The sequence below is a fragment of the Micromys minutus genome, assembly GCF_963924665.1.
Source record: "Micromys minutus genome assembly, chromosome: 9".
Taxonomy (NCBI): domain Eukaryota; kingdom Metazoa; phylum Chordata; class Mammalia; order Rodentia; family Muridae; genus Micromys; species Micromys minutus.
This window is the reverse complement of record NC_137978.1, coordinates 44354561-44381974: the sequence shown is the minus strand read 5'-3', so window position 1 is coordinate 44381974 and position 27414 is coordinate 44354561. Positions and strand designations below refer to the sequence as shown.

Sequence of the window (27414 nt, the reverse complement as noted above, 5' to 3'; positions counted from 1 at the left end):
ATAAGATATATATATGCTTTTTGAGTTCGTGGTTGACTCTCCCTGCAAGGATGAGCATCCCATGTACATGGAATAAAACCTGTTGTCAATGCAGTGGTCTATCGTCTAATTGTGCTCCGTGGGCCGCTCTCCTGAGCTAAGACTCCTCGGGGTCTTACAACAAAACAAATCAGAACTTGAGAATGCCAAGCAGTGACTGAGCAGAGAAAGGAGAGCAAACATAAACTGGAAGTGGGGAAGAAATGCACAAAGAGCATGTAAAATATGTTTTATTGTTCTTCAAAAGGGTTCAGGGTTTGGTTGTAAATCAGCCTGCACACCTTCCATCAGTCTAACCTCTCTCACAAGTCAAACTGGCTTCAGCTAGCAATACTTCATTAAATCCAAAAGAAAAAGTTTTAATTTTGAGAGGGAAAATAAAAGTCCAGTTCTGAGAACAATAAACATTAGTCTTCTTTAAGACAAAGTAAGGGCTGCTCTATGTTCCTTTACACACCCTTCTCCTCCCCCAGGACCAGGAATGACACTGTTTCAGGCAGACACTGATGCTGGTGGGCACCTGCACTCGCACACCCTCATGGGAGCTACTGTGCTCACAAAACAAATACATATAAATACACACACCAACATTCTGAGCATGTCAAATGGAAAAGATTTGGGTGGTATCGATCCAAACCCTTGAGGAGTCAACAGTCAACCTAAACTTAAAGAGTAAGAAATTTTGATCTTGAGTTTTTGTTAAAGAAATCTACTGTCATACTCTGAAGTAAGAATTTTTGGATTATATCATCATTTTTTACTTTAAGAATTCTAGAAACAGTGTCAAAAGCATTATTTTTTCATTTTCTGGGATGAGGCAGGAAGGACTACATTTGCATTTAGTTAAAAATCAGAACAATTCCATCAACAGTAAACAGGCAGCTCAGAAAGCTGCCAGCATCTGAGGCATCAGTGAGATGTCCTCCATCCTCCTGGCCTGACATGAACAAAACAGGAAGCTTATGGCTCTGCACAATAAAAATCCAGTGGGACAAGATTAAAGGCCTGCATTCAAGGCTTGGGTAGCAGGGTACTGTCAAATACGGAACATTTAGGTGAAGAGGGTACATGGAGATGCCCCTCCGTTTGCTTTGTCTGGCCAACTGCCTTCTACAAATAAGGAAACAGCTTTTCTGTATCAACACACTGAGCAGAAAACCCACAAGACTTCCACACGATGCCATGAGCTTTTGCTGCTCACTGGGCTGCCTGCCCTTGCTCCTCTGATGTCACAGTCTGTGGACACATACTCACTAGGCAAAGCTGTTCTGTCAGTGAGTTTTCTTTTTCAATCTCAGAAGAATCTAGGATTAAAAAGGTGATAAGTGGTTACACTGAACTGTACAAATGAAGACTAGCCTGGAAAACCACCACCACAGGCATTTGTCAAGACCAAAATACTATGAATGCTCTGTTGCTCCTTTGACTACTTCTGAAATCAGTCCTAAAATTTTAAGATACCACTTTTCCATGACATCGTTAGACAGCAAAACCACAGCCCATAGTTCTACGCTTGTGGAAACATGCTAACTCTCCTGGACACACCAACAATGGCCTCCAGCCATCTCTGCAATAAAGTTTCTAGAAGGCCCACTTGTTTCACTGTTGGGAAAAAAGATTCTTTCAGTTAAATTACAGGAAAAAGACTCCATTTAGGATGTCATTTCATTTCCTTACCATTTACAAAACCAAAGGCTCCTGGCTACCTTTCATGCCTAATGCTAGATCAGGGCTGCAAGAAAAAAAACAAAAAACAAAACAAAACAAAACAAACAAACAAAAAAAAAAACCCAAACCCTAACATCATCTTCTATTATCAATAGACTAGAAACCACCTGGACCATAGAATATATGCGCCACTGCTTTTTCTTTGCTTTTTATTTATTCATTTATTTATTTTTTGGTTTTTCTTTTTTTCCTAAAAGTGCCCAGGTGGGCTTAAGGCTGCCAGACACACGCACATCTACAGCAACAAGGGCTTCTTTCTATTCCTTCAACATGTATCAGGAGAAGGGAGAGAGGCAGGAAGAGAGAAGATGGGGAAATCTACCTCCCCCAAATTCCATCACAAGGAGACCTATGTGCCAAGAATAATGGAAGTGTGTGCTCCCCAACAACTGGCTCCACACTGGTTAATATTCTGCTGGTTTTCCTCAGACATCTATTTTGAAAAAGCTTAAAAAACACAGGAGATTTTGAAATAATTCAATCCTGTCAGAAATCAAAACTCCGAAACTAGGAGCAAAATCATCTTTCACTAAATTAATCCCTTTTCCTTTCTTTTTTTTCTTTTCTTAAACATTTTATTCGTGTTATAGAGGGATTTCTTTATCATTTATTTGCCTTCTTCTCAATCAGTAGAGTTGAGGAGTACTGAATCCATCACTACTTTGATGACACAGGTAAGAATCCAGATTCACATTTCCAGGTACCAAGAGTTCCCTCTAATACCACGATCCAGCCGGCCTTCCTCTACTTCTACTGAACACAGCAGTGCCCATTGGTATCTCTGAAGCGTAATCGCATCTTAGGTCGGTATTTCTCCAAGTAAAGCAGCTGTTTAGAATTGAATGCTCCTCTTCTTTTTCTGAAAATATAAGAACAGTGCACTATTATGTAGCAAAGAACTGTACAGCTTCCTGAAATGTACTATTAATAGAATAATGTCTTCTAGCTAGCTCTCCCTAGCTAAAAGACTGCATATTCCCCATACTACATTACTTTAGAAAGTTGAAACATGAACTATTTTTTCCTTTTGGTTTTCCAAGACAGGGTTTCTCTTTGTAGCCTTAGCTGTCCTGGAACTTGTGGTGTAAACCACTCAAACTCAGAATCCACCTACCACTGCCTCCCAAGTTTCTTTCTCTGCCTGCTACTGTAGTCTAACAGAAATCAGCTGGGTTTTGAACACCAGATCACTTCAACACTTCAGATCAGAACAACAAACAACTATTAGGATGCTTTAAAATATGAAAACTAGGGCTGGAGAGATGGCTCAGTGATTAATTAAGAGCACTGACTGCTCTTACAGAGGTCCCGAGTTCAAATCCCAGCAACCACATGGTGGCTCACAACCATCTGTAATGAGATAGGATGCCCTCTTCTGGCGTGTCTGAAGACAGCTACAGTGTACTTAGATATAATAAACAAATCTTTTATTTAAAAAAAAAAAGGAAAACTAGAACACACAAAGACAAAGCCTCAGGTTCAGGACAGACAAGGATGCTTTAATTTTGTTAAAGAAAGGAATAGTATGGCCGATTATTTCAGACCAATGCCCGGACTGTTGGGATACTACCCATATAATTGTGTATGAGGACAGGCCACTCAAAAAAAAGTACCAAGTGATGACTCTGTTTCTCCATGCATTGCTTTTGCCTGCTGGTCATATGGAACTGCCCTGGAGCTATTATGAAATCCAATGAAAGCAGCACTGATCAATACTCATTGTCAAGATTCCTAGACATCCAACTATATACTATCTGATATTGAAATCAGAACACAATCTACAAATGCCAATGGTGTTCAGTTTTTGTCACTTGCCTTAACCTTTTTTTGTTCTATCTTTAGTGTCTAAGCCCAAAATATGCCAGTGCTTGCATATTACAAATGATTCCTTCCCATAACCTCTTCCTCATGCACAGCCCTGCATCAAGTGTCTGAACATACAGCTTCATACTTACTGTCTTATAAACTGAACAGCATCTTCATACTTCATTCCGCATTCAATCAATGCAAGTGCAACTAGCACAGGAGCCCTGGAGACAGAAGCCATCTGTAAGTATCCATAAGCCTTTAGAATCCCAAGAGGTTTAGTTTTCTGAAAGCTTACATATTTCCAGCCTGAGCTTCTGTTGGGTGTAGTGGCATATAGGCCTTTAATCAGAGCACTGGGAAGATAGGCAAATCTGAGTTCAAGGCCAACCTTAACTACACAATGACTTCTGGGAGGAGTCAGGACTTTAAGAGTTCATGTCTCATTCTTGGGTGGATGGATGGGTGGGTGGAGTGGGTAAATGGGGTAAGACAGGAACAAACTCCAGTTTTCCCCTCCAACTCAGTAACCTACTGTTTTCTTCTAAAAGTAGAGCAGGTTGGCCTCACACTCACGAGCAGCCCTTACCTCTGCCCATTACCACTGAACCAAATTTCTCAATTCCTGTGTTTTTCGAGACAGGGTTTCTCTGTAGCCCTGGCTGTCATAGATCTGTAGACCAGGCTGGCCTCGAACTCAAGAGATCCACCTGCTTCTGCTTTAGAAGTGCTGAGATTAAAGGAGTGTGCCACCACCATCCAGCTCTATTCTCTATTCTTAAAGAAAAGATATTTAAAAAGTACATTAATAGAGCACTGCCTCCAACTACCTGAGACAGGAATAGAAATAAAGCTACCCAGGAAGGCCTCACACCACCATCAGCCTTCAAGAGAACTGAAACTTCCAACCTCATGAAGAAACTTTGCCATACTACAGTGCTAAGCACAGCTAATGATTCAAGTCATAACCACCTTGAGGGAACTGTGTCTCACCATAATGTTCTGAGTCACAGTGCACACCATAAATTGGCATTTAACCTGCTGTTGATCAATGTGTAAAACACTACCGAAAGCAATGTTCGGTGAGAAGGATTTTATGATCAGACAACTCTCACTGTGTACACATTCTGTTCATGTTTAAAGTAACCTTCTACCTGCTAACTTCATTTCATTTCAATTCAAACCCAACCGTGTACAGATAATTTAATCTCTAAAACAATTTTAACTTTGTTGTCCACTTAATGACCTAAATCCCTTTTCTTGAAATGGGGGCAGGGACCTTCATTATATTCAGTATGGCATTAGAATCAGATCCAGACCCAACCCAAAAGGTTCTTATTAGAGCTTATTACACTGGCATTTTCTCATTTCCTTTCTGGTGATTTAGTATCATTTAATTACTAAATGCAAATTCTACCAAGGTGAAAATTTTAGTTGGCTTATTTAGATACAACAGTGAACTCAGGAAAAAAAAAAAAAAAAAGGTAATTACCTTCCCAATCCTGCAACACAATGCACTGCAACACAGCAGCCTGGCTCTTCACGAAATTTGGTTTTTAACAGGTTTAGCCAATCATCTACTATCTGATTAGGGGGTGGAGCTCCATCATCAAATGGCCAATCCTGAAAAGAAATGACTTCTTACATTAAACTGGTATGTTCTTAGAGACCAACTTCCTGCTAAAAATGTGTTTGTGTGTGTGTGTGTGTGTGTGCGCGCGCGCGCGCGCGCGCACCCATATGTTTTCTCCAAATAGGGGTTCTCTGTGTATCATCCCTGGCCATCCTGGAACTCACTCTATAGACCAGGTGGCATTGAACTCAGAGATTCTCCTGCCTCTGCTGGGATAAATGGTGTATACCACCTCATGTATCTATTCTTAACAAAATCCTGACCACTGCTGAAAAACTATCCGAGACCTAAATCTCCATCTGTCAAGTCTTCTCAAATGAAATACAATAAATGTCGCCCCCATCTAAAGACAGACAGACAGACACACGTTCTGAACTGAGCCTAGGAACCTAGAAACACTAGGCAATTATTTTACCACTGACCACACCCAACCCCAGCCCTATCTTAACCAGAAATCCTTGTTGTCACAGACCTAAATCTTGTATGGTCAAGGTAGCAGGTAGACATGATAGAGAACACTCCCCCCCCCCCCCCTAAGCTGAGGACTGAACCCAGGGCCTTGTGCTTGCTGGCAAGAGCTCTACCACTGAGCTAAATCCCCAACCCTAGAGAAAACTCTTAAAGCTGGGACCAAATAAGAGGACCACTGCTATCGTGTTTTCAGCCCACCTGGCACCATGGCATGCCAGTTGAGTCTCACTGGTCTTTAGTGCACTTGAGGATTATTCCTCTTGGCTACTGGGTGGTTTGAATAGGAATGGCCCCCATAGATTCAGCTGTTTGAATTCTTGCTGAAGGAAGTAGGTTACTCTGGAGAATCAATTCAAAGTCACCCTCAGCTACACAGTGAGTGTGAAGCCTGCCTAGTAACATGAAACTTTCTCAAACAGTAAAATCAAAGGGCTGCATTCTGTCTTCTTACTGACAGAAATTCCAGACCATGGACCAGTCTTTTAGAATAGGAATGCAAGCCAAATAGTAAAACAATTTTTTAAAAAACAGAATGTTGGTGGTAGTTTATGCTTTTACTAAAGCAAAAATAAGAAACCTATGGGCCACCCACATAACAAGGAAACAAACTTACCTACATAACTGCCTTCCCAGCCACTGACCAGGTAGGTACCTGACTGAGATCAGTGACCTACCTATCTCTCCTTATTGCTTTCTTCCCAGTTATTACACAACCTTCCTATTACATTGCCCTCACAAAGTCACATAAGAGCTTATAGCACAGAAGACTGAAAGGTCATTTCTTTCCTAAGAGCTGCACCTTATGGGCCAAATTATTCAGGGGGAAAGAAAGGTACAGTTTTAACTAACATGAGTCTCTTCTGTAAAGAAACAGCAATTAGCATGCTTACTTTGTATTCAAATTGAACTCAACTAGATCTAACCTGATCAGAGCTCTTCAGAAATCTAACCAAGTGTTAGAAACTACTCTGCACCAGGAAGCCTTCTCCCAGCCCTTAGCTCTTTCCTGCCTTTTTGTCCTCTACAGTCAAATTAGTAGCATAGAAACAAAAGCTGAATACTTCATGAATTATGTGTGTGCAGGCAATCTGGAATCTGAGAACAACCTCGGGTGTTGCCCCTACTCAGCTACTGTTCACTTCATTTCTGAGGGGCTTGAGACAGGGCCTCACTGTTGTAGCCTTGGCTGGCCTGGAACTCACTATGTAGACCCAGATGACCTTGAAATCATAGGACACATGGATAATGTATTATTAATCCAAAGAAACTTTAGGAAACTGCTATTAAAACTGCTACTAACTTGGCATTTGAGTTCCAAGCTTCATAAACAGTGTTTGAATGTCAGTGTGCTCAAAGAAACAAAGACCCACGACACTCACTAGAACGTGGATTCCTTCTTTTTCAACTGGAGCTTTATCATATGTAGCATCACAAACTCGAACCAAAGTTGTCACTCCGTATTTCTTAAGTTCCTTTAAAGAAAAACAGTTATCAGGGAACTTGCTTTTGCAATCTGAAAGCTGGGTTTTAGAAATGTACTATCAGAAAGTGAAACTAGGCAGTATCCTCCTTAGACAAAGCTCAACACTGATCTCACTGCACAAGCAGAACAGACACACACTCCTTATGGAAATATTCATCTTTCTAAAGGGCAATTTAGTAGCACAGTACAAAAACTTTTTAAAAGTTCATATATACAATGACCTAGAATTTGTATTCTTGGGACTTAGAGAACGCAGGTATTAACGACAGGACAACATCTTCACCATAGACAGAACAGAATGGTGAAAGCTAAAACTGTTGCTTATTAGCAATCCCAAAAGAAGGCAGGCACACCTATATGGTGAATACTATAATGGCTACAAAAGTAAAAGGACTGAGGGGACTGTTTTAAATATGTGTTATGATATCATATGTGCTTTTCTGAATATACACACGGGGGAAAAAACTAGAAGCCTAAGGTATTTAACAATTCAATGTTTTTCATTTCTATTATTTTGCTTTTGCTGTCTATTTTCAAGATAGTGTCTCTATTTAACTGCCCTGGCTGTCCTGGAACTTGATTTGTATGTAGACCAGGCTTACCTATAACTTAGAGACCCATCTGCCTGTCCCTGATTCTCACCTGTTAAGGCTTAGCTCTTATTTTGCCTTTCTGTATTTTCCCTGACTTCCACCCCTGAGACAGTATGTCTTTGTGTGGCCCTAGCTATCCTGGAACTAGCTCTGTAGATCAAGCTAGCCTGGAATTCAGAGATTGACCTCTGCCTTCCCAATATGGGTATTAAAGGTGTGTGCCACCACTGGCTGGCTGGCTGTTTATAATTTTTATGCAATAATCATCAATTGCTTTTCTAAAGAGAAAAGGTTTAATTTTGAAATTAGGGGGGGGAAGTAATTTTAAAAGAGCTAGTACACAATTATAGCCAGTTACTCCTTTAAACAGAAAATACAGGCCAGGAATGGCTCTCCAGAGACAAAGGCAGGCAGATCTCTGGAGTCTGAGGCCAGATAGGGCCAAATAGTGAGACCCTGTCTAAAAAAACAACTATTTACAACATTTGTTCATTTTTGTGCCCGTGCTTACAAACAATATTCAAGTCTCCGTTCTCTTCTTCCACCATGTGGGGTTTGGGGTTGAGCTTAGGTCATCGGGTTTGGTGGTGAGGGTCTTTACCTACTGAACCATCGTCTCACCAGCTCCCAGCTGGGAGTGTTAAAATGAGTATTTTTAGTGGCACAGACCTGTCATCTCTGCTTCTTAGATGGCTAAATAGTAGGACCACACAGACCACCTGCACTACAGAATTAAGGCCAGGTTGGGAAATTTAGTGAGTGATTCTAAATAAAAAGTAAATACAGAAGGACTGGGAACATAGTTTGTGGCACTGTACTTCTTGGCATGCATGAGGCTCCGGGCTCCATTTCTAGTGCCACTGAAGCTGAGAAGACTTCAAAATATATGTACTGCGGATGTTGGTAGCTCAGTGGAAAGCCCATGAAAACCTGCACAGTGCCCTGGGTTCAGTCCCCAACACCACAAAAATGGTCTGGGGAGTTAAAATGAGTTTCATGGTTATCCCCCATCAGAAAACTGTTTTCATTTTTATGGTAAAACTATTTAGTCTCAGCTTTGCCACCCATAAAATCAATTCTCTGGCTGCTCTCTATTCCACAACACATCAACAGAACTCAACAGTTGATGGCATCACCTATAAGAAATTAAAAACTTTACATTTAAATACCCCCTTAAGAGTAAAGACTTGAGCTAGAGAGATGGCTCAACAGTTAAGAACACTAAACTGGTCTTCCAGAGGTCCTGAGTTCAATTCCCAACAACCACATGGTGGCTCACAACCATCTGTAATATAAATAAAATAAATATATGTTTAAGTGTAAAGACTTTCTTCATTACCTAAAGAAGGAAAAAAATGAGGCTCCATGTTTTACTACTCATGATCACTTCCTTCCCCAAGTGTCTGGATTTCTGTATTTGTGATAACTGTTACTAAGTAGTTTGTGGTTAAAATATAACATGAGGTTTTCTTTTTTTAAGTATTATTTATTTATTTTATGCATGAATGCACTGTCGCTGTCTTCAGACACACCAGAAGAGGGCGTCAGATCTCAATATAGTTGGTTGTGAGCCACCATGTGGTTGCTGGAAATTGAATTCAGGACCTCTGGGAAAGCAGTGAGTGCTCTTAACCACTCAGCCAGCTCTCCAGACCATGAATTTATTCTTTAATCATTACATTTTAACTTAGTACATATGGGACATACATGTATGTTATGGCAGTGTGTAGAGGTCAGAGGACAACCTGGGGGAATCAGTTCTCACATTCCCAAGGATAGAACTCAGGTTGTCACACATGACAACAAGCTCCTTTACCCATCTTGCCCAACCCCTAACATGTGTTCTAGTATGTATGACAGACTTAAGGTGCTTACTGAAATTCTGAGTACATACTGTGGCCAATAAATGTTGAGTTTTTTACTGAAAATGACAAAAAGTACTACTAATAAACACAGAAAGAACACACAATGAGAAGTACCAGATAATCTACAACATCCCCAAATTCCGTATTCTTTCAAAAATTGTTCTAACAATTCAACCCAATGTAAACTATGAAAAGATAAACATTCATAGCTAAGAAAAATCAATCACAAAAGTAAATTATGCTACAACCTTACCTCTGTGAACTTGTTGAGAGTCGCATTGGTGGGGTTGTGAGTTATCAAAAAACGCATGTTCTCGTAAGAGATCTCCACAGGGGCTGGACGGTTCATTATGGCAAATAAAAAGTGTGAGCGTGCGTGTGTGAGTGTGGTGGGGAAAATGGGGGGAGGAGGAAATCAATAAATCTTGAAATGTTCTGCAGCAGAAAACATTAAAAAGACCACTAAAATGCCTATTACTGATCACTATTTTCTCTATTCCACTTGCTTATTCCTTATGAAGCTTCTCTCTTCAACACAGGCAGAAGTATTGAGAATCCACTTGAATTCAAATTCAACTTGAGCCTCAATGTCTGCAGATGGATACCTTCAGCTTCCAAAAAAATCCAACTACATACAAAATTTAAGCAGCCTTTAAACTACATTTAGGCACTAGTGAGACAAGATAAAAGTGTAGGTTCTTTTCCACTTTTGTTTACTTGATGCTTAATTTTACTGGAGTCATTAAAAGAATACACTTGCAATTAAAAAAAAGAAAAGCCTACTACTTCTGAGGCCAGTCTCGGTGTCCAGAGTCTTCAAGGCAATGTTAATTATGGCACGTATAACCCCAAGCTCACTTGTCAGCGAAAAGGCTGTGCTGAGCCTGGCAGAAGTCTGCCCTCACGCTCAGAATCGCCATAAATGTGCAACGTATATTCCAACGAAAATCCTGGGGGGAAAACACAAATAAGACGAAGTGAATAACAGAACAGAATAAGCATGAAGCCTTCAGAAAGTATATATTCTCTTAGAGACCAAAATAGGTAAAAGGTAACAAATGCTAAATTATTGACACCTATAAAGATCTAGATAAGGATATACATAAGATCTTAAAAACCAGTCTTATAATAATCATGTCTAATTAATTTTCATTGTCTTGTGATCATTCAAATCAAAAACTGTACTTGAAGAAAATTTCCTCCCATGAACTCACACAATACTGTATTTTTCTGCTTTTGGTGACTTGCTCTTTCACATGTATTCTGTTTAAAATAGGGTATTCATTTGTAAATAGGCTGAAGATAATTAACAAAATTTTACTTCAAAAATTTGATTGTGGGGGCTGGAGAGATGGTTCAGTGGTTAAGAGCACTGACTGCTCTTCCAGAGGTCCTGAGTTTGAATCCCAGCAACCACATGGTGGCTCACAACCATCTGTAGTGGAATCTGATACCCTCCTCTGGTGTGTCTGAGGGGAGTGAGAGTGTACTCACATATAATAAATAAATCTTTAAAAAAAAATTTGATTGTAGCTCCCCATTTATGATATTAATCCATTTAGTACGGCCAAATCTTAAGTTTTACTGTTTTATGTATGTGAGTACACTGTAGCTGTCTCCAGACACACCAGAAGAGGGAATCAGATCCCATTACAGATCTCATTACAGATGGTTGTGAGCCACCATGTGGTTGCTGGGAGTTGAACTTGGTACCACTGGAAGAGTAGTCAGTGCTCTTAACCACTGAGCCATCTCTCCAGCCCCAAATATTTATTTTAAATCTGGAGATACAGCTCAGTTGGTAAAGTGCTTGCCTAACATTACAAGCCTAGTCTGACTAACAGCACCTCATAAATCGGGCGTGTGGCATATATCCAGTAATCCTAGCACCTGAATGGTAGAAGCAGAAAAAAATCAGAAATTCAAGGTCATTCTTTGCTACAAAACAAGTTTAGGGCAAGCCTGGTCTACATACACACAAACATAAATGAAAGCATTTGCCTCAAGGCAACATAGTAAATAACCGGCCCTGTGTTTTTGAGTTTAATGTATCCCCACTGTCTATGGATTTAGCTCACGCACATGCCCATGCTCTTACTTCTAGTCCAGGTTCTCCTTTTTGCCATTTTTGACGTCACCGCCTCAAGAGTAAAAAATCAGCCAGGCATGGCTGTAATCTCAGCCCTCAGGATGCTGAGACAGGGTAACAATTCTTAGGCCAACTTTGTCTTAACAGCTATACAGTGAGATGCTCTATCAAAAATAATTTAAAGATATTTGGACTTAGTAGCATACACCTTTAATCTCAGCTCAGCTCTTGGGAAGCAGAAGCAAATGGAGTTCTGTATGTTTGAAGCCACCTTAGTCTACTCAGGAAATCTATGCCAGCCAGGGCCATATTGTTTGAGAAACATCAGTGGGGGCTGGAGAAATGGCTCAGCAGTTAAGAGCACTGACTGTTCTTCCAGAGGTCCTGAGTTCAAATCCCAGCAACCACATGGTGGCTCACAACCATCTGTAATGGAATCTGATGCCCTCTTCTAGTGTCTGAAGACAGCTACTGTGTGTGTGTGTGTGTGTGTATTTGTGTTTGTTTATATATATAATTTTAGGGCTAGAAAGATAACTTCCTGGTGGAAGGTAGTCTCTTCTTGCAAAGGATTTCAAATCTCTAACACCCACACTGAACAGCTCACAACTCTGCCCTGACTTCAGTTCCAGAGATTCAAATCTTCTGGCTTCCGAGGATATCTGCACCCATGTGTGCATGGCCAACACACATGTACACAAATAGAGTTAAAAGTATAATAAGTGTAAACCTTTTTTTAAAAATTGTTTCTTTTAAATATTGTTATGTGTACAGGAACAACTTTGGAGGCTAGAGAAATAGATGGCTCAATATTAATAATAGAGTACGTGTCACTTTTGCAAAAGACCTGGGTTTGGTTCCTAACATACACATGGCAGTTAACTGTCTGTAGCTTCAGTTCCAAACAATCCAGCACCCTTTTCTGACCTATGAGGCTTCTGCGTGCATGTGGGACACACCCACAGAAAAAGCTAGGTGGCAGCAGCAGCACTGCAGGCTTTTGATCCCAGTCTGATCTGCAGAGTGAGTTACAGGGAAACCAGGAAGGGAAAAAACAAACAAGCAAAAGTAGGAGCTATCTGAAGTCAATGATTCCCACAAGCATTCTCTCCAAATATCAGTTTAGGCCTGGTGCTTTCAATTTAATGTTTCATTACAAACTGGCTCAGTCAGGCAGTGTCTATATAACCCAAAGTGCCTCTCAAAACAGAGAACTAACTGGTCTAAAATTTCTCCTCTCTCCTCTTCTATAAGTCACCGATAGTTAATCACTTATTTGAAGTTCCAGGGCTAAAAATATAGCTATGCTTCCCTAACATGCATAAAACCCTGGAACTGATACCCCAACACTGCAAAAATTAAAGAAATAATTTAAAGGGTTTGGTACACTGGCACACACCTATAAATCCCAGCTCTTGGGAAACAGGAGCAAAAGAATCAAAGTTCCAGGCCAAGCCAGAGCTACACTGTTAGACCTTTTCTCAAAAAAAACATATTAAATTTATAAAAATAAAAACATTTGTGCTGGATGTACTTCAGTAATAGAAGGCTTGCCCAGCAGACACGGGCCTCAGGTTCCATCCCCAGCACTAAAAGGAAAAATAAAAATAAAGGCTCTATATGAGCAGATAGAAAATACTATGAAAGATAGATTGGTGTAAGTCACCTGGGGAAGAAAGTGAAATACAGAGAGCCCGGGCCTATAAACTTTCAAACATCTTCTAGTCTCACATCTTTTTTCCTTATCGATATTCTTATTTTATAAATGGCGTGTTTAATATTACTGTGGACACAAAACTAAAACATTCTTAAAATATGGCCCAGCCTTGGAGGTGGCTTTAGAACCAGTACACAGGAGGCAGAGGCAACCAGATCTCAGAGTAAAGTCTGATCCCCACCCCCCCCCAAAAAAAAAAGAGGGAAGGGGGGCATGCATTGGTAGTGGTGCATGCCTTTAATACCAGCACTTGGGAGGCATAGGCAGATGGATCTCAAGTTCGAGGTCAGCCTTCTACAGAGAGTTCCAGAACAGCCAGGTCTACACAAGAAACTAGGGATAAGGGTGTGGTGTATAATCATAAATTCAAAGCTATCCTTGGATACATAGAAACTTGAAACCAGCCTAGGCTATGTACAGATCTCTGTAAGTCCAGCCAGATCTATATAGCAAGTTCCAGGACAACCAGGGCTACACAGACACCCTGTCAAAACTATGACCCCTCTTATAACTCTCACTTGTAACTGCAACCTCAAACACAGGCGCCTGAGGTCACACAAGACATTTTACAGAACACTCCTGGTACAATCAAAGAGCTTAACAGCTAGAAGAAATGAAGATAAAATATTCTGACCTTTTAAAAACTAAAAGATCTTGTTCAAGTAGGTAAAATTGTTTTTAAGCCAACACTATTAACTAGAAACAAATCACAGACAAGAGCCTAGATCTCCTGACTCCTTAGTTACTTTTTTCTTTCAATTTTGGATGCACCCACATATTCTTCAAGTCCATTCTCTTTGCATGCAAGTCTAACTTTTCAAGTAACTGCAACTGAAGACTTCTATGAGGAAAGGAGTATTTAAAAAGCCATTTAAAAACAATGGCTTGCATACAGAGCACAGGAAAACACAAGGAAATTCTAAACTGCTTTTAGATCTGGTTCAAGCTTATCACAGCTAATGTGTATCAGATGAGTAAAGGCACTGAAAGGATTGCATTGTAGTGGCAGCCAGACTTAAAAGCTTACAGTTCTAGCATTAAATTTTCTACCTAGTCTCCAGTATTTGTCTGTTGAGCAAACAAAACAAGCTTTATCCCATCTTACTCCTCCCAGTTCATTCTGGAAGAACCATTTCCAGGGATAACGATAACTTCTTATTAGATTTTCAATTCTTAATACTGAAGGGCTCCAACAACAGAATTTCTGCCAAAAGAAACAGTATGTTCTATCAAAATTAACAGACAGAAGATAAAACCAAGTTTTTGTCCCACTACGCATCGACAGTACAAGTTTTGCACCTGTCACTTCAGCTGAACTAATGTTAACTACAGCTGACACTTCACACAGAGCAAGCCTGTTTTAAAATCAGAATCCCCACCGTAACCCACCAGCTAGAGTGTGCTCAAAAGCCGCAGAGCCCTGTATTGCAGCATGAATACTGCACTTATGTCCTATACAGGGAAAACGTTTCCTAAACTTTGCTCTAGCATTAATTCTGCTCTACCTACTTAAAAAAATAAAAATCATTATTGAACTGGTAAAGTAGCTCAGTGGGAGAACATATTCTTGGCAAACCCAAAACCCAGCACTTGATTTTTAGAAGTGAAGTTATATATGGCAGCTCAGGAGGTAGAGGCAGAAGGCCTCAATGCCTTGAGGCATCCTCACCTAGAGTGGAAGTTTAAGACCCTATGTCCAAAAACTTACCATCAACATGATACAAGTAAATCAAATTATTACACACAAAATAATCTACCTTTTATAGAGCCTGATTTTAGAAAGGTTACATGGGGGGGGGGGGTGATGATTAAAAGCATTTCACTTTTTGAAGACTACCATTCCGTTCCCAGCCATGTCAGGCAGTCACAAAACAGCTGGCCTCCAAGAGCATCCTCTTTATTCACATATGCCTCCACAGACAAAAAACACACATTTAAAAAACCAGAAAGTTATGTTAGATACATTTCTGGTTTTGTTTAATAATTTAATTTCAGCAAGAGTATGTTCACAGAAAAATTGAAAAGCGTGGTCTGTGACAGAAACCCCTCTAATCTAAGTGGAGACTACACAGAAGGGATGGAGAGCAGAGGGAAAAGATGTAGGAGTTTGGAAAAAGAGGCAAGTAAGCAGAGTCCTACTAACTACCATTAGTGTACTGCCAACTAATGGCATACAGACCATGTAAAACTGAGGGCAGGGGGCTGGAGAGATGGCACAGTGGATAAAAGGACCCACTACTTTTCCAGACCTGTACTCAATTCCCAACACAGCAGTTCACAACTGTCTATAATGCCAGTTCCAAAGAAACCAACACACACACACACACACACACACACACACACACAGAGGCAAAACACCAATGCACATAAAGTACCATTTGTATCTTCCTAAATGAGAATCTAAAGCCAACAACAAACAGTATCAAACAGTCCAGTACCCACCCTTTAATCAGGGTATATCCTTTCTTTGTGGTTTTGTTTTATCCTGGCTATCCTGAACTTACTCTGTAGACCAGGCTGGCCTCAACCTCAGAGATCTACTTGCCTCTGCCTCCTGAGTATTGGGATTAAAGGCGCTTTGTGCACCTCCACTACTTGGATATAAAGGGTATATTCTTAGTAGAGAACTAGGCAAAGCTTAAAAATAAATCTATATAATAAATAAACAGGTAAAAATAGATGAAAGACACTATTGAGCAAACAAAGTTAAAAGATGTGTGGCAGAATAAATGGTATGCTTTAAAAAATGTATTTGTGGGTACTTTCAAACCCAGGGACTATCTGAAAGGTTACAAAGATAAGAGGGTAAGGATTCCCGGAAACAGAGGGGGTGGGGATGGGGGGGCCACTGAAGGACAGAAGCATTAATTTGCTTATCTTAACACACAGCTTTCAAGTGTTTTATAGCTATTCCATGCATCTTCTTAAAAAACTCTAAGGTGATCAAGAACCTCTAAGGGTTTAAAACTTAGGTTCCAAACAATGTTATTAGTAAAGGCCTCCAGAGGGCTAGTCGCCCTGCCTTGAACAAGCCTGTAACACAGTTCCAGGAAGACAGTTTTCATATTTGTTAAAGACTCAGCAAACTTCACATCATGCCATAGCAACTACAGTCCTGTTTAAATGTGAAAACAGCTATTCAAAGGCATGAGAGATCAGCCCTATTTAATTTGGTCCAATCTGGCTAACATCAATCCACTCCCAATGAGCTCTCTACCTTTTAACTCCAAATTAAGTCATATAAGCCTAATGTGATGACCTATGTCAGCAGTCGCCAAATTAAAACTGCACATTAGAATACAAATGCACAATAAAGAATTCTAGACAAAAGGAAATAGAACCTAAACCCCAAAGCCTACAAAGTGTACTTACTATTATTTTTCTCATCAGAAATTCTATAGAAACCCATGTGACTAGCCTCTATGCTCAAGCAACATAAAGCCAAAATGTACACACACTGTATACACAGCCAAGACCTTGTCATATTTTCCCCAGAACAAATCCATTTTACATAAACAAAAACATCTGCATTTCCCACTGAAATAAATTCAAGTGATCTAATCTGGAAATTTACCCAAATGTGCTAAAATTTCTTTGTGTATGTGTAGTTAAAAACATAGTAATTTAAATATCCATTGGATATATATCACATACCTCTTAAGGCAAAGCTATTTTAAAAATTACTGTAGGAATGAATTTTATATTTCAGTGGGCAAAAAAAAAAAGATAAAATGCCACTCCTTGGAGAAAAATGCAAAGTAAAACAATCTGCAGTTCCAGAGGAGACTAGGATTCCAACTTTTTTAAAAAGTCCATCATCAGCAAGAACTTGCTAGAAAAGTGACATTTTAACCAAGCCCAGAAGGTGTGAACCAAATAGATATTCAAAGAACATTTTAGACAAGTAGATAAGTTGTGATTACAATAAAGACATACTTTGGGTGTTCCAGGAAAAACAGGAGGACCAATGCTTCTGGAATAGAGGGCAAAGACATTCAGAGTCAGAACTTTATATAGACTCCATGAAGTTTTTGACTTTCCTGTAGAGAAATGACCCTCAAATGAAGCCAATTAAGGGTGTCATTCAAGAATGACAAGTTGTTTTTAAAGAGATCACTCCAGCTGCTTTATAAAGATAGACTGGAAAAATGATATGGGTGGAAGCAATAAGATGGGGGAGGGGTGGCTGTTACTATAATCCAGGAGATAATGCTGCTGAGACCAAGACAGAAACAATCCAGAAGATAAGAAAAAGTCAGTTTTCAAATACACTCTAGAGTAGAACCCAAAAAGCTGTGTCCACAAACTGGATATTGAAGGTGAAAGCCAAGACACTGTGAAATTCATAGGCACCTACTCAGACTACAGAGTGAAATCATTTTGACTATCAATAGCTCCCTACTTAGTCAGCACTGAGTGAAGAACTGTACTGTTTGAGTTTCTGAAGGCATGTAATCTTTAGAAAATGTGTATTTACCAATTAAACACTTCTCTTTTAGTTATCTAGTCTCAAGCTGAAATTGTTCGTTTTCCTGACTTACTCTAACCCCTCTGAGCACTGTTGAGACAACTGCTCTCTCCAGCCTGGGTTATCTACCTTGCTTTATCCTTTAATGCTACATTTAACAAACAAAAACGGGTATACTGGCTTTTTGAAATTTAGAAGATTCATATTAACTTTCCTACTTCCACAGACTTTGGTCCTATACAGTAGATTAGTATCCAATGAATTTTTATAAACTAGGAACCACAGTATCTGTAAATAAGATAAACAGAAGGATAGCTTCTTTATCTGGTTAGAGAAAACAACTCTCAAGAGTTTCAGAGTAGGGCTGGAAAGATGGCTCAGTGGTTAAGAGCACTGCATGCTTTTTCAGAGGTCCTGAATTCAATTCCCAGCAACCACATGGTGGCTCACAACCATTTATAATGGGGTCTGATACCCTCTTCTGGTGTGTATCTAATTAAGATAGCTAAAGTGCACTCACATACACAAATAAATCTTTTTTTAAAAAAAAGTTTCAGAGTTACTCCTTGGTTATTCCCACTCCTGCACTTCCTTCTTTAAGAAAGGAACTTGAGAATGAAGTTCCAGTACAGAAATCAATAATCCACTCTATAAAAAGAAGCTATGACCTTGATGGTAGGAAATGTCTTAACATTTCAGAATCAGCAAAGACACATGGCCTGCCACTCAAAAGGGAAAGGAAAGCAATTAGCCAACAAGCACACCTGCTTCTGAGACATTGACAGCTGCTCACTCACATACATGGGCCCTGTTTCCATCCCAAATCAAAGAGAATGGCTTTCAAACTTGTATCCTAGTGATTAGAAAAAAAATTTTAGTAATATCTTTCTCTACAAATAGCTTTAAGACAAGTATAGTGGTATTTTCAACTCATATTTGAAAACATAACAACTATACTGGCTAATAACATGAAAAAGCCTAACGTTATCCTAACATTGGGTGCTGATCTAATTATTTAATCTTAAAAACTTAAAACAGATGGGCTGGGCAGTAGTGGCACACAAGGAAAGCAGAAGCAGGCAGATCTCTGAATTTGAGGCCAGCCTGGTCTATAAAGTGAGTTCCCGGACGCCAAGGCTACACAGAGAAACCCTGTCTCAACCAAAAACAACAACAGTTAAATTGATTCTGCTCATCCACACTTTCATTTCATCTGTACTTTACATTACAGACTAATTAATAGCACTTTAAGATACCAAAGCATCTTTTATTATAAAGTTATGCTTGTTCTTTTTCTAAACAACTGTGGTAACCTTCCTGTGCATTAAAAACTACCTCCAATTAGTTGCTTTGCCTGAAAATTAGGCCAAATGTTTTTTTTTGGTTTTTCTTTCTTTAATCTCACTAGATTAAGTAACAATTTAAGTCTTGAATCATTTTAATTCACTTTTTAACTTCACATATTAATTCAAAACCTGCTTACTGAATTGATTATTTCATTAATAGATACACTTGAGGAATTAGGGTTATTATTCTGTGGTAGAATGTTTGTAGTAAAGTGTGCTCAATCCCCAGAACCAAATCAACCAACCTACCAAAACTTCAACTTTCAACAGTAATAGTTTTAATAAAGCAAATTCAGAAGCAAAACCTCAAAGGACACCTGGCTTCTGCTTGTCAACACCACTGTGAAACATTTCCTACCCTGCACCAGGACAGTTGAAATGACTGTAGCAGCTGCAAGTTCCCTGAGGTTGCAAAACAGACATTTGGAAAAGGTTATTTGAATCACCTTTCAAAATAACCCAGAGCACAGGAGCAGGATGCAAAGCAAGAACCCAAAAGGCCCTTTTCAGCATCTATATAATACAGTATTTCAAAACACCCCAGGTATGCATAGGTCAACTTAACACTTTCCTGATTGTCAAATACATTGACAAAACTACAATTTGTCTAATGTCCACCCAGAAAGAGGGAAGGGGATGTTCTCTTTGTTTAGGATAACAAGACATTCCAAAACCCATCTTGTCAGCAAAAAAAGTCCCATAAAACTCTCTGCTGTTAGGACATTTTTGTCTATGTTTCAAAGAAAACCAGTTATATTATGACTTCACTTCCTCTTTTTATGAATCATGTTTCAGTCATCTGTGTCTGTAGGCCTCTTTTATTATTTAATCACTAATTGTCCAATAATGGTATGATTTTTTTCACTAAACAGAAATATTCCCAATTTAAAAAATAACCGACAATGAAAATGGAAGGTGTGTAGTATGTGTGAGTATGAAGTAAACTGGGGAGATCACTGACGTCATGCTGAGAGTCCTCTGTTGCCACTAACTTAGTCTGACATGGGCTCTAATTTACAAACATAAAATTAAATTTTTCCTTGTCCTCTTCTTACAAATGCTTCTTCGTCTATAATACCCCATCATCTCTAAATGGTACTAAAATGCAGCATACCATACACAGTCTACTAAGGATCAAGCACACAAAATCAATATGGGTAAAAAATACTTGACAGGAATTAGGCTTTCATGTTAACAGTATATATGTTAAAGAAAGTGTGAAAAGAAGGGAAGAGAATCAAGATTTCAAAAGAGAGCCAGCAAAATGGCTCATCAAGTAAAGGTGCTTATTGCCAAGCATAAAGATGGGAATCCAGAGTATAACTGAGAATCAACTCCCATTAAACTGTCCTCTGATGACACATACAAGTGAACATGTAAAAACAAAAACTTAAGGAAAAGCATGAAACTGACAGGAACTGGATGAACCCAGTAGAAGTCATAAAGGACAAGATAATGTGACTTGAGAAAGATTAGCCTTGATTAACCAGATTAACACTGGAGACAGTCTTGACCATATGAAGAATTTCAGGCCAGTTCTAACCTCAGTAAAGAGTCTCAGAAATCCCAAAGTGGAGCAGTGGTCTTAAGAATGGAGTAAATGCTGTCAAACTGGGTTCCTTCTCCTCTAAAACACAAACTCCACAATAAAAATATTTTCTATAATCATTAATCCCACTTGATCACTGAACTGGTTTAGCTCCAGAAACAGAAACTGCTTTAAAGATCCCATCTTGTCAGAAATGTAAAACAGAATATAGCTAAGCCAGGCTCCAGGTCTCAGGAACTGTCACAGGAGCAAACTGGTCACTGAGTTTTGGATCCTGGGCCATGCCTCAAGATCCTGTCAAAAGACAGTCAGGGCTGAGGATATATACCTTACCTTACATAACCAAGGCTCTAGATTAGTTTCCCACGGACCATAGAATACAAACAACATGCACATAGTGGCTCCTCACATTTACATAATTTAAACTACTCAAACAACCCTTGTTTGTAAGCAGTCATATCACTAGACTCTGCTGTTCCTCTAACACGTCCTTCAATCTGCTGACTCTCATCCTTCTGTACTAACCAGCCATGTCCCCTCATGATACGCTTTTCACCATAATGCAGAGTAGAAAATGCATCCTACTACTAAAAGCAATATACACATCAAGCACGCATATCAATTACATATACAACACAATGGCACAGCTTACAACCTGTAAAACAATTAGGGGAAAAGATGTCCAAATCTTAAAACAAACAAGAAGATCTGATTTTCAATTCTATCAAATGATACATTACTTAGAGCCAACATTTTTTACCACTGCCGAAATAAAAATATAATTTAACAGAACCGCTAAAGCAAATGTATCAAGGGTGCATTTTATGCCAAAAGAATTAACATTCTCTGAGAAGAATGAAATTTCAACCCAAAAAACTATGAAAGGAATTAAACACCATTCTCCAAAGGAAACTGCTCAAATGTTCAAGTGTGTTGTTTCAGACCAGGTTCAACTAGCAAAAGAGCAGACTAAAGCCTCATCTTTAAATTCTCTAATAATCTTAGAGTACTTGAAACCTAGCCTCACTGTAGCCCAGGGTGACTCCAAAGCTCAAGGTGACATTGAACTTGTACCCTCAGCCTCTAGACTGAACCTAAATGTCAAAAAGGAATACAAACAAGAAACAGGTAATCAAGTCACAAAAACTTGTATAATTAGTCTACTTTTCAAAATAATCTTTCTTGGAAAAATTTTGATCCTTTATAAATCTACAATGACTGAAAATAGGGGGACCAGGTGTGATAATGAACTCCTTCAATCCCAGCACTGGAAAGAAGTGGCTAGAGAAGCTCTGAGAGTTCCAAGTCAGCCTGGACTATATAATGAATTCTAGGACAGAGTTAGAGACACCCTTTCTCAGGAAAAAAAATGGAGGGAGAAAAGAGATGGGGAGAGGTTAAGAGGAGAGAATGTATATATAGTGCAGGGAAACACCTTTAAAGGGCGCAGCACTGTATAGAAAGCTCATTTTCTCACTCAAGCCCTGATAACTTCATGAGGACTTGTGGAAAGTGAACAGAGCCTACCATTTCTAAGCAGCTTTCTTTGTGAAGGTGCAGGGAAAATGACAATTTGTAACAATGGCAGATTTTTGTACAACACCTACTTTGGCTCTATACCAGGCACTCTTTCCTCTAAGGCATTAAGGTCTAAGACAGTCCAGAGAGTCAAGTGAATTAGAAAACAGTCCATGGATAACCATGTAGTTCATGGTGATACCAGACATTTGTGTATAACAGTTTTGATATTGAAAATAGGGGACAACTCTTCCTCACTCAATAGATGGAACTCAAATCGGCATTTCACAAAGCAATTCTCATCAGTGGTACCCACTGCTTTAGCAGGGATGTGCGTGCTTTAACTCCAAAGGAAAACAAGTTTGTCATTCACCACTGTCTTTAATGTTGTTTCAGTTTAGATCCCAACACTTGGAATTCAACATTTATTCTATAAACCAATTTCCTTACTTGTAAAGATGAAGGAGTCAAAGATTAATAAATGTGATGAATTGTTTGTTTTTTACATTTATTCTGTTCGTGTTTATATATGTGCATTTGTGTAGAAGTCACAGCACACTCTGCAGCCGGCGCTCTCCTCCTATCATGGAGGACAGCTCTAAGGATGACACTCAGGTTGTCAACAAGCACCTTTAGCTGAGGAGCCATCACCTCAATGAATATAAAGTTATGGTTTGTGATCAGACAAATAGGCCTCTAAAAGGGGAGCACTATTTTTAGTGCTGAAACCAAGAACACCGAAATTTAACATATTTTACAAGTACCTAAAACCAGTTTCTACCACTACACTTCTTACGAATTTGCTCTACTACTCCATCACACTAAACTGTATCCAGATTCCTACTCACTCAAAATCCAACTTAACAATTGGCATAAATGAAGTTTCGATCTCCAGAGTGAATGTGGAAAAGCTGTGTTGTTCCCCTGAAGCTTTCTTTGAGAATGCTTGCTCCAGAGTTTTGTTGATCTCTAATCCCTAATTCCAATAAAAGGTGGAATTGCAATGTTAAGTCCCTATTGAATTTCAACACTGTCCTCAAAGGACTTAGGGTGCAGCTCTGTAGTAGATTGACAGGAGGCCCTGGGTTCAAAGGAGCTAGGGTGGAAGGTGGACCTAACTGAAAGAAAAAAAAGAGAAAAAAAAATACAACTTAATCTGCTCACAATTTCCAACTAGTACATATGGACCTTTGATTTAAAGTAACTCTCACAGAAAGCATTTCTTTACTCTTCCTTCCCTTGTGCCACCAAAGTTCAGTGATGTTGTAAGTGGTTTCTGCTATAAACTTGGTTCAAATTAAATATTACTTGACTGACTCATGAAGGGAGTGGTTTGACTTCTGTTCTGAGTTAGAAAATACCCAGTTCAGCAGTTCTGAACTATATTTCACTGGTAAAGGTGTTCTGAAATCCAGCTTATTCTAGATACTAAATCTAACAAACTGTTGTCTTAGTAATACTTTTGCATTTGAAGTTCAACTTATAATTAACAAAGTACTTTCAAGTGAATTTTCTTACATGTGATTTGCAATCTTTTGACTTAATTATCTGTACACCCCAAGAGAAACTTTTACAGTGGCAACCTCAGTTGACTCCTCAGCTCCAATAAATGCCCCCCATAACAAACAAAATTCCCAAACATAAAAGTCTACTACATTTCTTTAATCAGACTTTCCTCCCAGACATATCCCAGGTGCCTCATAAAAACTGTCTCAAAGCACACACCCTGGGGCCCCAAGACAGTTTCAAGGCAGAATCTCCTCCCACATAAAAGCCTAGCTTAGGCCCCCAAAAGCCTCAAGTCAGCATCTCCTACAACCATCGACTTGCCTCAAACACACTTGTTTTCTCCATTACTTCCCACAGCTCTCCTGTGTGCAAACTGCTAGATCACTGTGAGAATGAGAAATTTCAAAGTCAAATATGCTTCTGAGAGAATGGTTTGGTATTCTGGAAAAATCGGGGGCTTTAGATGACCTTAATTTTTAATCCAATTCTTATTACCTACCTGTGTGACCTGGGACAAGCTACTGAACAAAGTGCCTGCTGCTCATGTGTCTCTTCATCTCACTATCAAGTCCAGGGGGCACATCACCAAATCCCGCATCTCAAAAAACCTGCCAAACAAATGCCAACAAGGATATCCTCCACCTTTGTGGCTGTGAGAATAAAATGAATATTAAAAAAACCACCTGTAGCATAGGAGCACTTGTTACTAATTACTCCCACCTCCAAGTAAGACAATACTGGTTCTCAAGCAGAGTACTCTAATTTCTGAGAAAAAGAACACACCATTAATTTCTACTCAAGCGTAGTGGAGTCATGCTGGCCATGCTAGCAGTCGGGAGTCTGCAGCAAGAATACCACGAAGGGGCCAGCAGTTAAGTTCCAGGCCAGGATACAGGATAAGACCCCGCCTCAAAACAAACAAACAAACAAACAAAAACCCTTAAGTTTTATATATATATATATATATATATATATATATATATATATATATACACACATACATATATATATATACATACATATATATATATATATACATACATATATATATATATATAAAATTTCAAACTTCAAGTAACATGTTGAATTTTGTTGTAATTCTATATCCACTATCACAAAGAACTACTTTTCTTAACTTTCCTTATTCCCAACATTTTTTGGTAGTAGTAGCAACAGGATTAAACTGAGAACTTTATACGAGGCAGTGCTCTACCACTGAGTTATAGCCCCAGATCCCTTTTACTATTTTGAAGACACACACACCCCTTTTACTATTTTCAGATTAAGATCTCACAAAGTTTCACAAACTGCCCTTGAAATCTTCCATCCTCTGGCCTGTGGCCCCCAAGTAGCTGAGATTACAGACCTGTGCCACCAGGCTCAGCTTTGCTTACTTATTTCCAATTACCTTCTATGGTTATAGCATTAAATATAAAACTGTATCGACTATTATCTCGAACCCCCAATTTAGCCTACTTATACACCTAGACTTTTAATACTTAGAAGACCTGAGACAGGAGGATCAGAGTTCAAAGCCAACCAGTTATGAAGAGTTTGAGACAATACCAAAACTACAAGAACCTATTTGGAATTTCTAAAAGTACAATAAAACAAATGAAACAATAGAATTACTTCTACGAGCCCCATAGAAAAAGCCCATTTACAATTCTTCCGATCATCCGATGCAAAACTAAACATGTCAGGATCAGAAAACAAAGCCCTGATAATGTGAGTTCTTCTATAGTCTTAGTTTCCTCTGGCGCACTAACAAAGCTGAACTTCACTTCCTGTCTGAAACTGCTCAGTAACACAGAGCAGGGAAAGAAGTAAATACCATATACTAATCCAGCAATAGAGACTCCAAACTGAAGCATTTGCTGAATGCCTATATTTGCTGAATGACGCTATATTAGTCACTTTATACTTCGTGACAAATCCAAGGACAAAAACTAAACTACAACACTTCTTTATCGATATTTATGACCGTTTCCTAGGCACCTTCCTGCAGAAGGATAAGAGGGAGCCACTCACTGGTAAAAGATACTGCGGTTTACCTCATTTAAGCATCCTTGACCTGAACACTGAGCATCTGCCAAAAAAGTTTGCGCTTCCGAATACTTCACCGGCAAAAACTCAACCTTCTGAACAAGAGTCAAGCCTGGATGGCTAGCGCTGGGAAATGGGGGTGGGGAGGATGGCAAAGACATCTCTGGAAATTCATAAATTTACAATTTTTTTTTTAACGAAAGGAAAAAGAAACGACAGAGATCAGCGTCTCGGGAGACGCTGACCCTTTTCTCTTACTGGACTGCGACTCAAGAGGTCCCACGCTTTTGACTGAGTTAAGACCCTGGACGCGAAGGTTCACTATCAACACAAAGACCAAGGGGCCTCCAGGATGCCTGTGCTCACGCGCCGGACAAACGCAGGCGCACCCCTGCACACCTCCTCGTCCGCCACGCTCCTCCTCGCCCCCACTCGCTCTCGCCACACCTTCACCCCCACAAGGACACATGCTGCCCGCACACGCACCTTCTCCCGCATTCTTCCACTCTCACTCGCTCGCTCGCTCCCCCCACCTCGAGCCGCGCTCCCCGCCCCCGGCCCGGCCCTCCTTCCGGGGACGTGTCTCGGGCCTGCTCTAATGGCAGCGGCGCCTCCCGCCCTCCCCTGCCCGAGGCCCGGGCGCCGCGCGGGGCCGCCCGGGAGGGGCGCACTCACGCTGGCGAGCTGGGGACTGGGCATTGAAGGCCGGCGGAGGCGGGAGCGAGGAGGCGCCTCTCTCCTCAGTCACCTCGGCGGCGGCGGCGGCGGCGGGAGCGGCGGCGGCGGCGGCGACGACTCCCCCCCAGCCTCGGCGCGCGACACCCGGCCCGGCCCGGCGGCGGCGGCGGCGGCGGCGCGTGTCCACGAGTCCGTCTTGCTGCTGCTGCTGCTTCTGTCGTGACCGCCGCTGAGTCCCCCGCTGCCGCCGCTGCCCCCGCTACCGCTGCTGCCTGCTGGCGTCGCCTCGCGCCGTGCCCGGCCGCTGCTGCCGCTACAGCCGCTCCCGGACGGACGACGGTTACAGTCCGGCCGATCGAGCCGCCGCCACCACCGCTGCGCGCGCAGCCGGACCAGCTCCCGCCGCCGCCCCTCAGGGGGCGCTGCGGGGCGCGGCGCGGTCACGCCCTCGGAGCCGATGATTGGCTACCGGCGGCTCGCGGCGGTTAGCCTCGCCCACTTTGCCTGCGGAGCTTTGACCTACTGCCCTGGGCGCCTCCCGCGCTCCGCCTCCGCGTGGTTTGCTGCGCTCGGCACTAGAGGCGACGGAAGGCGCTTACATGTGACCGGCGCGGGGTGTGGGTAGCAGGGTGACGAACGTGGCCGAGGGAAGCGCCCGCCCACGCCGCGGCTCGCCCATCCGCACCTGGCTCTAAGTTAGCGCCTCTAGCCACCCAGTGACCCGCAAGGTCGCGGGCGGATTCCGGATCCCGGGAGGCTCCTCGAGCCATATCCCGCTGGGACTGGGACTGGGCGGCAACCAAGACCTGAGCTGGGGGATTTCCAGCTCAGAAGTGGGGAACTGAATACCTTATACTTGGCTGCCCTTCCTGGAGG

At 40.8% G+C, this 27414-nt stretch overlaps 1 protein-coding gene across 3 annotated transcripts; it reads right to left on the bottom strand.

Annotated features, from left to right (window-relative positions):
* Nucleotides 1-253: 253 nt before the first annotated feature.
* On the bottom strand, nt 254-26938 carry PTP4A2 (protein tyrosine phosphatase 4A2). Of its 3 annotated transcripts, XM_080920891.1 has the most exons (7): nt 26536-26938; nt 24314-24422; nt 9872-10568; nt 7057-7149; nt 5066-5196; nt 3723-3797; nt 254-2626 (listed from the first exon to the last, which is right to left on the bottom strand). In XM_080920891.1, the coding sequence occupies exons 3-7, from the start codon at nt 9965-9967 to the stop codon at nt 2518-2520; spliced, it is 504 nt and encodes a 167-aa protein (XP_080777017.1). In that variant the 5' UTR covers nt 9968-10568; nt 24314-24422; nt 26536-26938; the 3' UTR covers nt 254-2517. The 3 variants fall into 3 exon arrangements, with proteins under 3 accessions (XP_080777017.1, XP_080777016.1, XP_080777018.1); XM_080920890.1 differs by lacking the exon at nt 24314-24422; XM_080920892.1 differs by lacking the exons at nt 24314-24422; nt 26536-26938 and adding an exon at nt 26347-26444.
* Nucleotides 26939-27414: the final 476 nt, after the last annotated feature.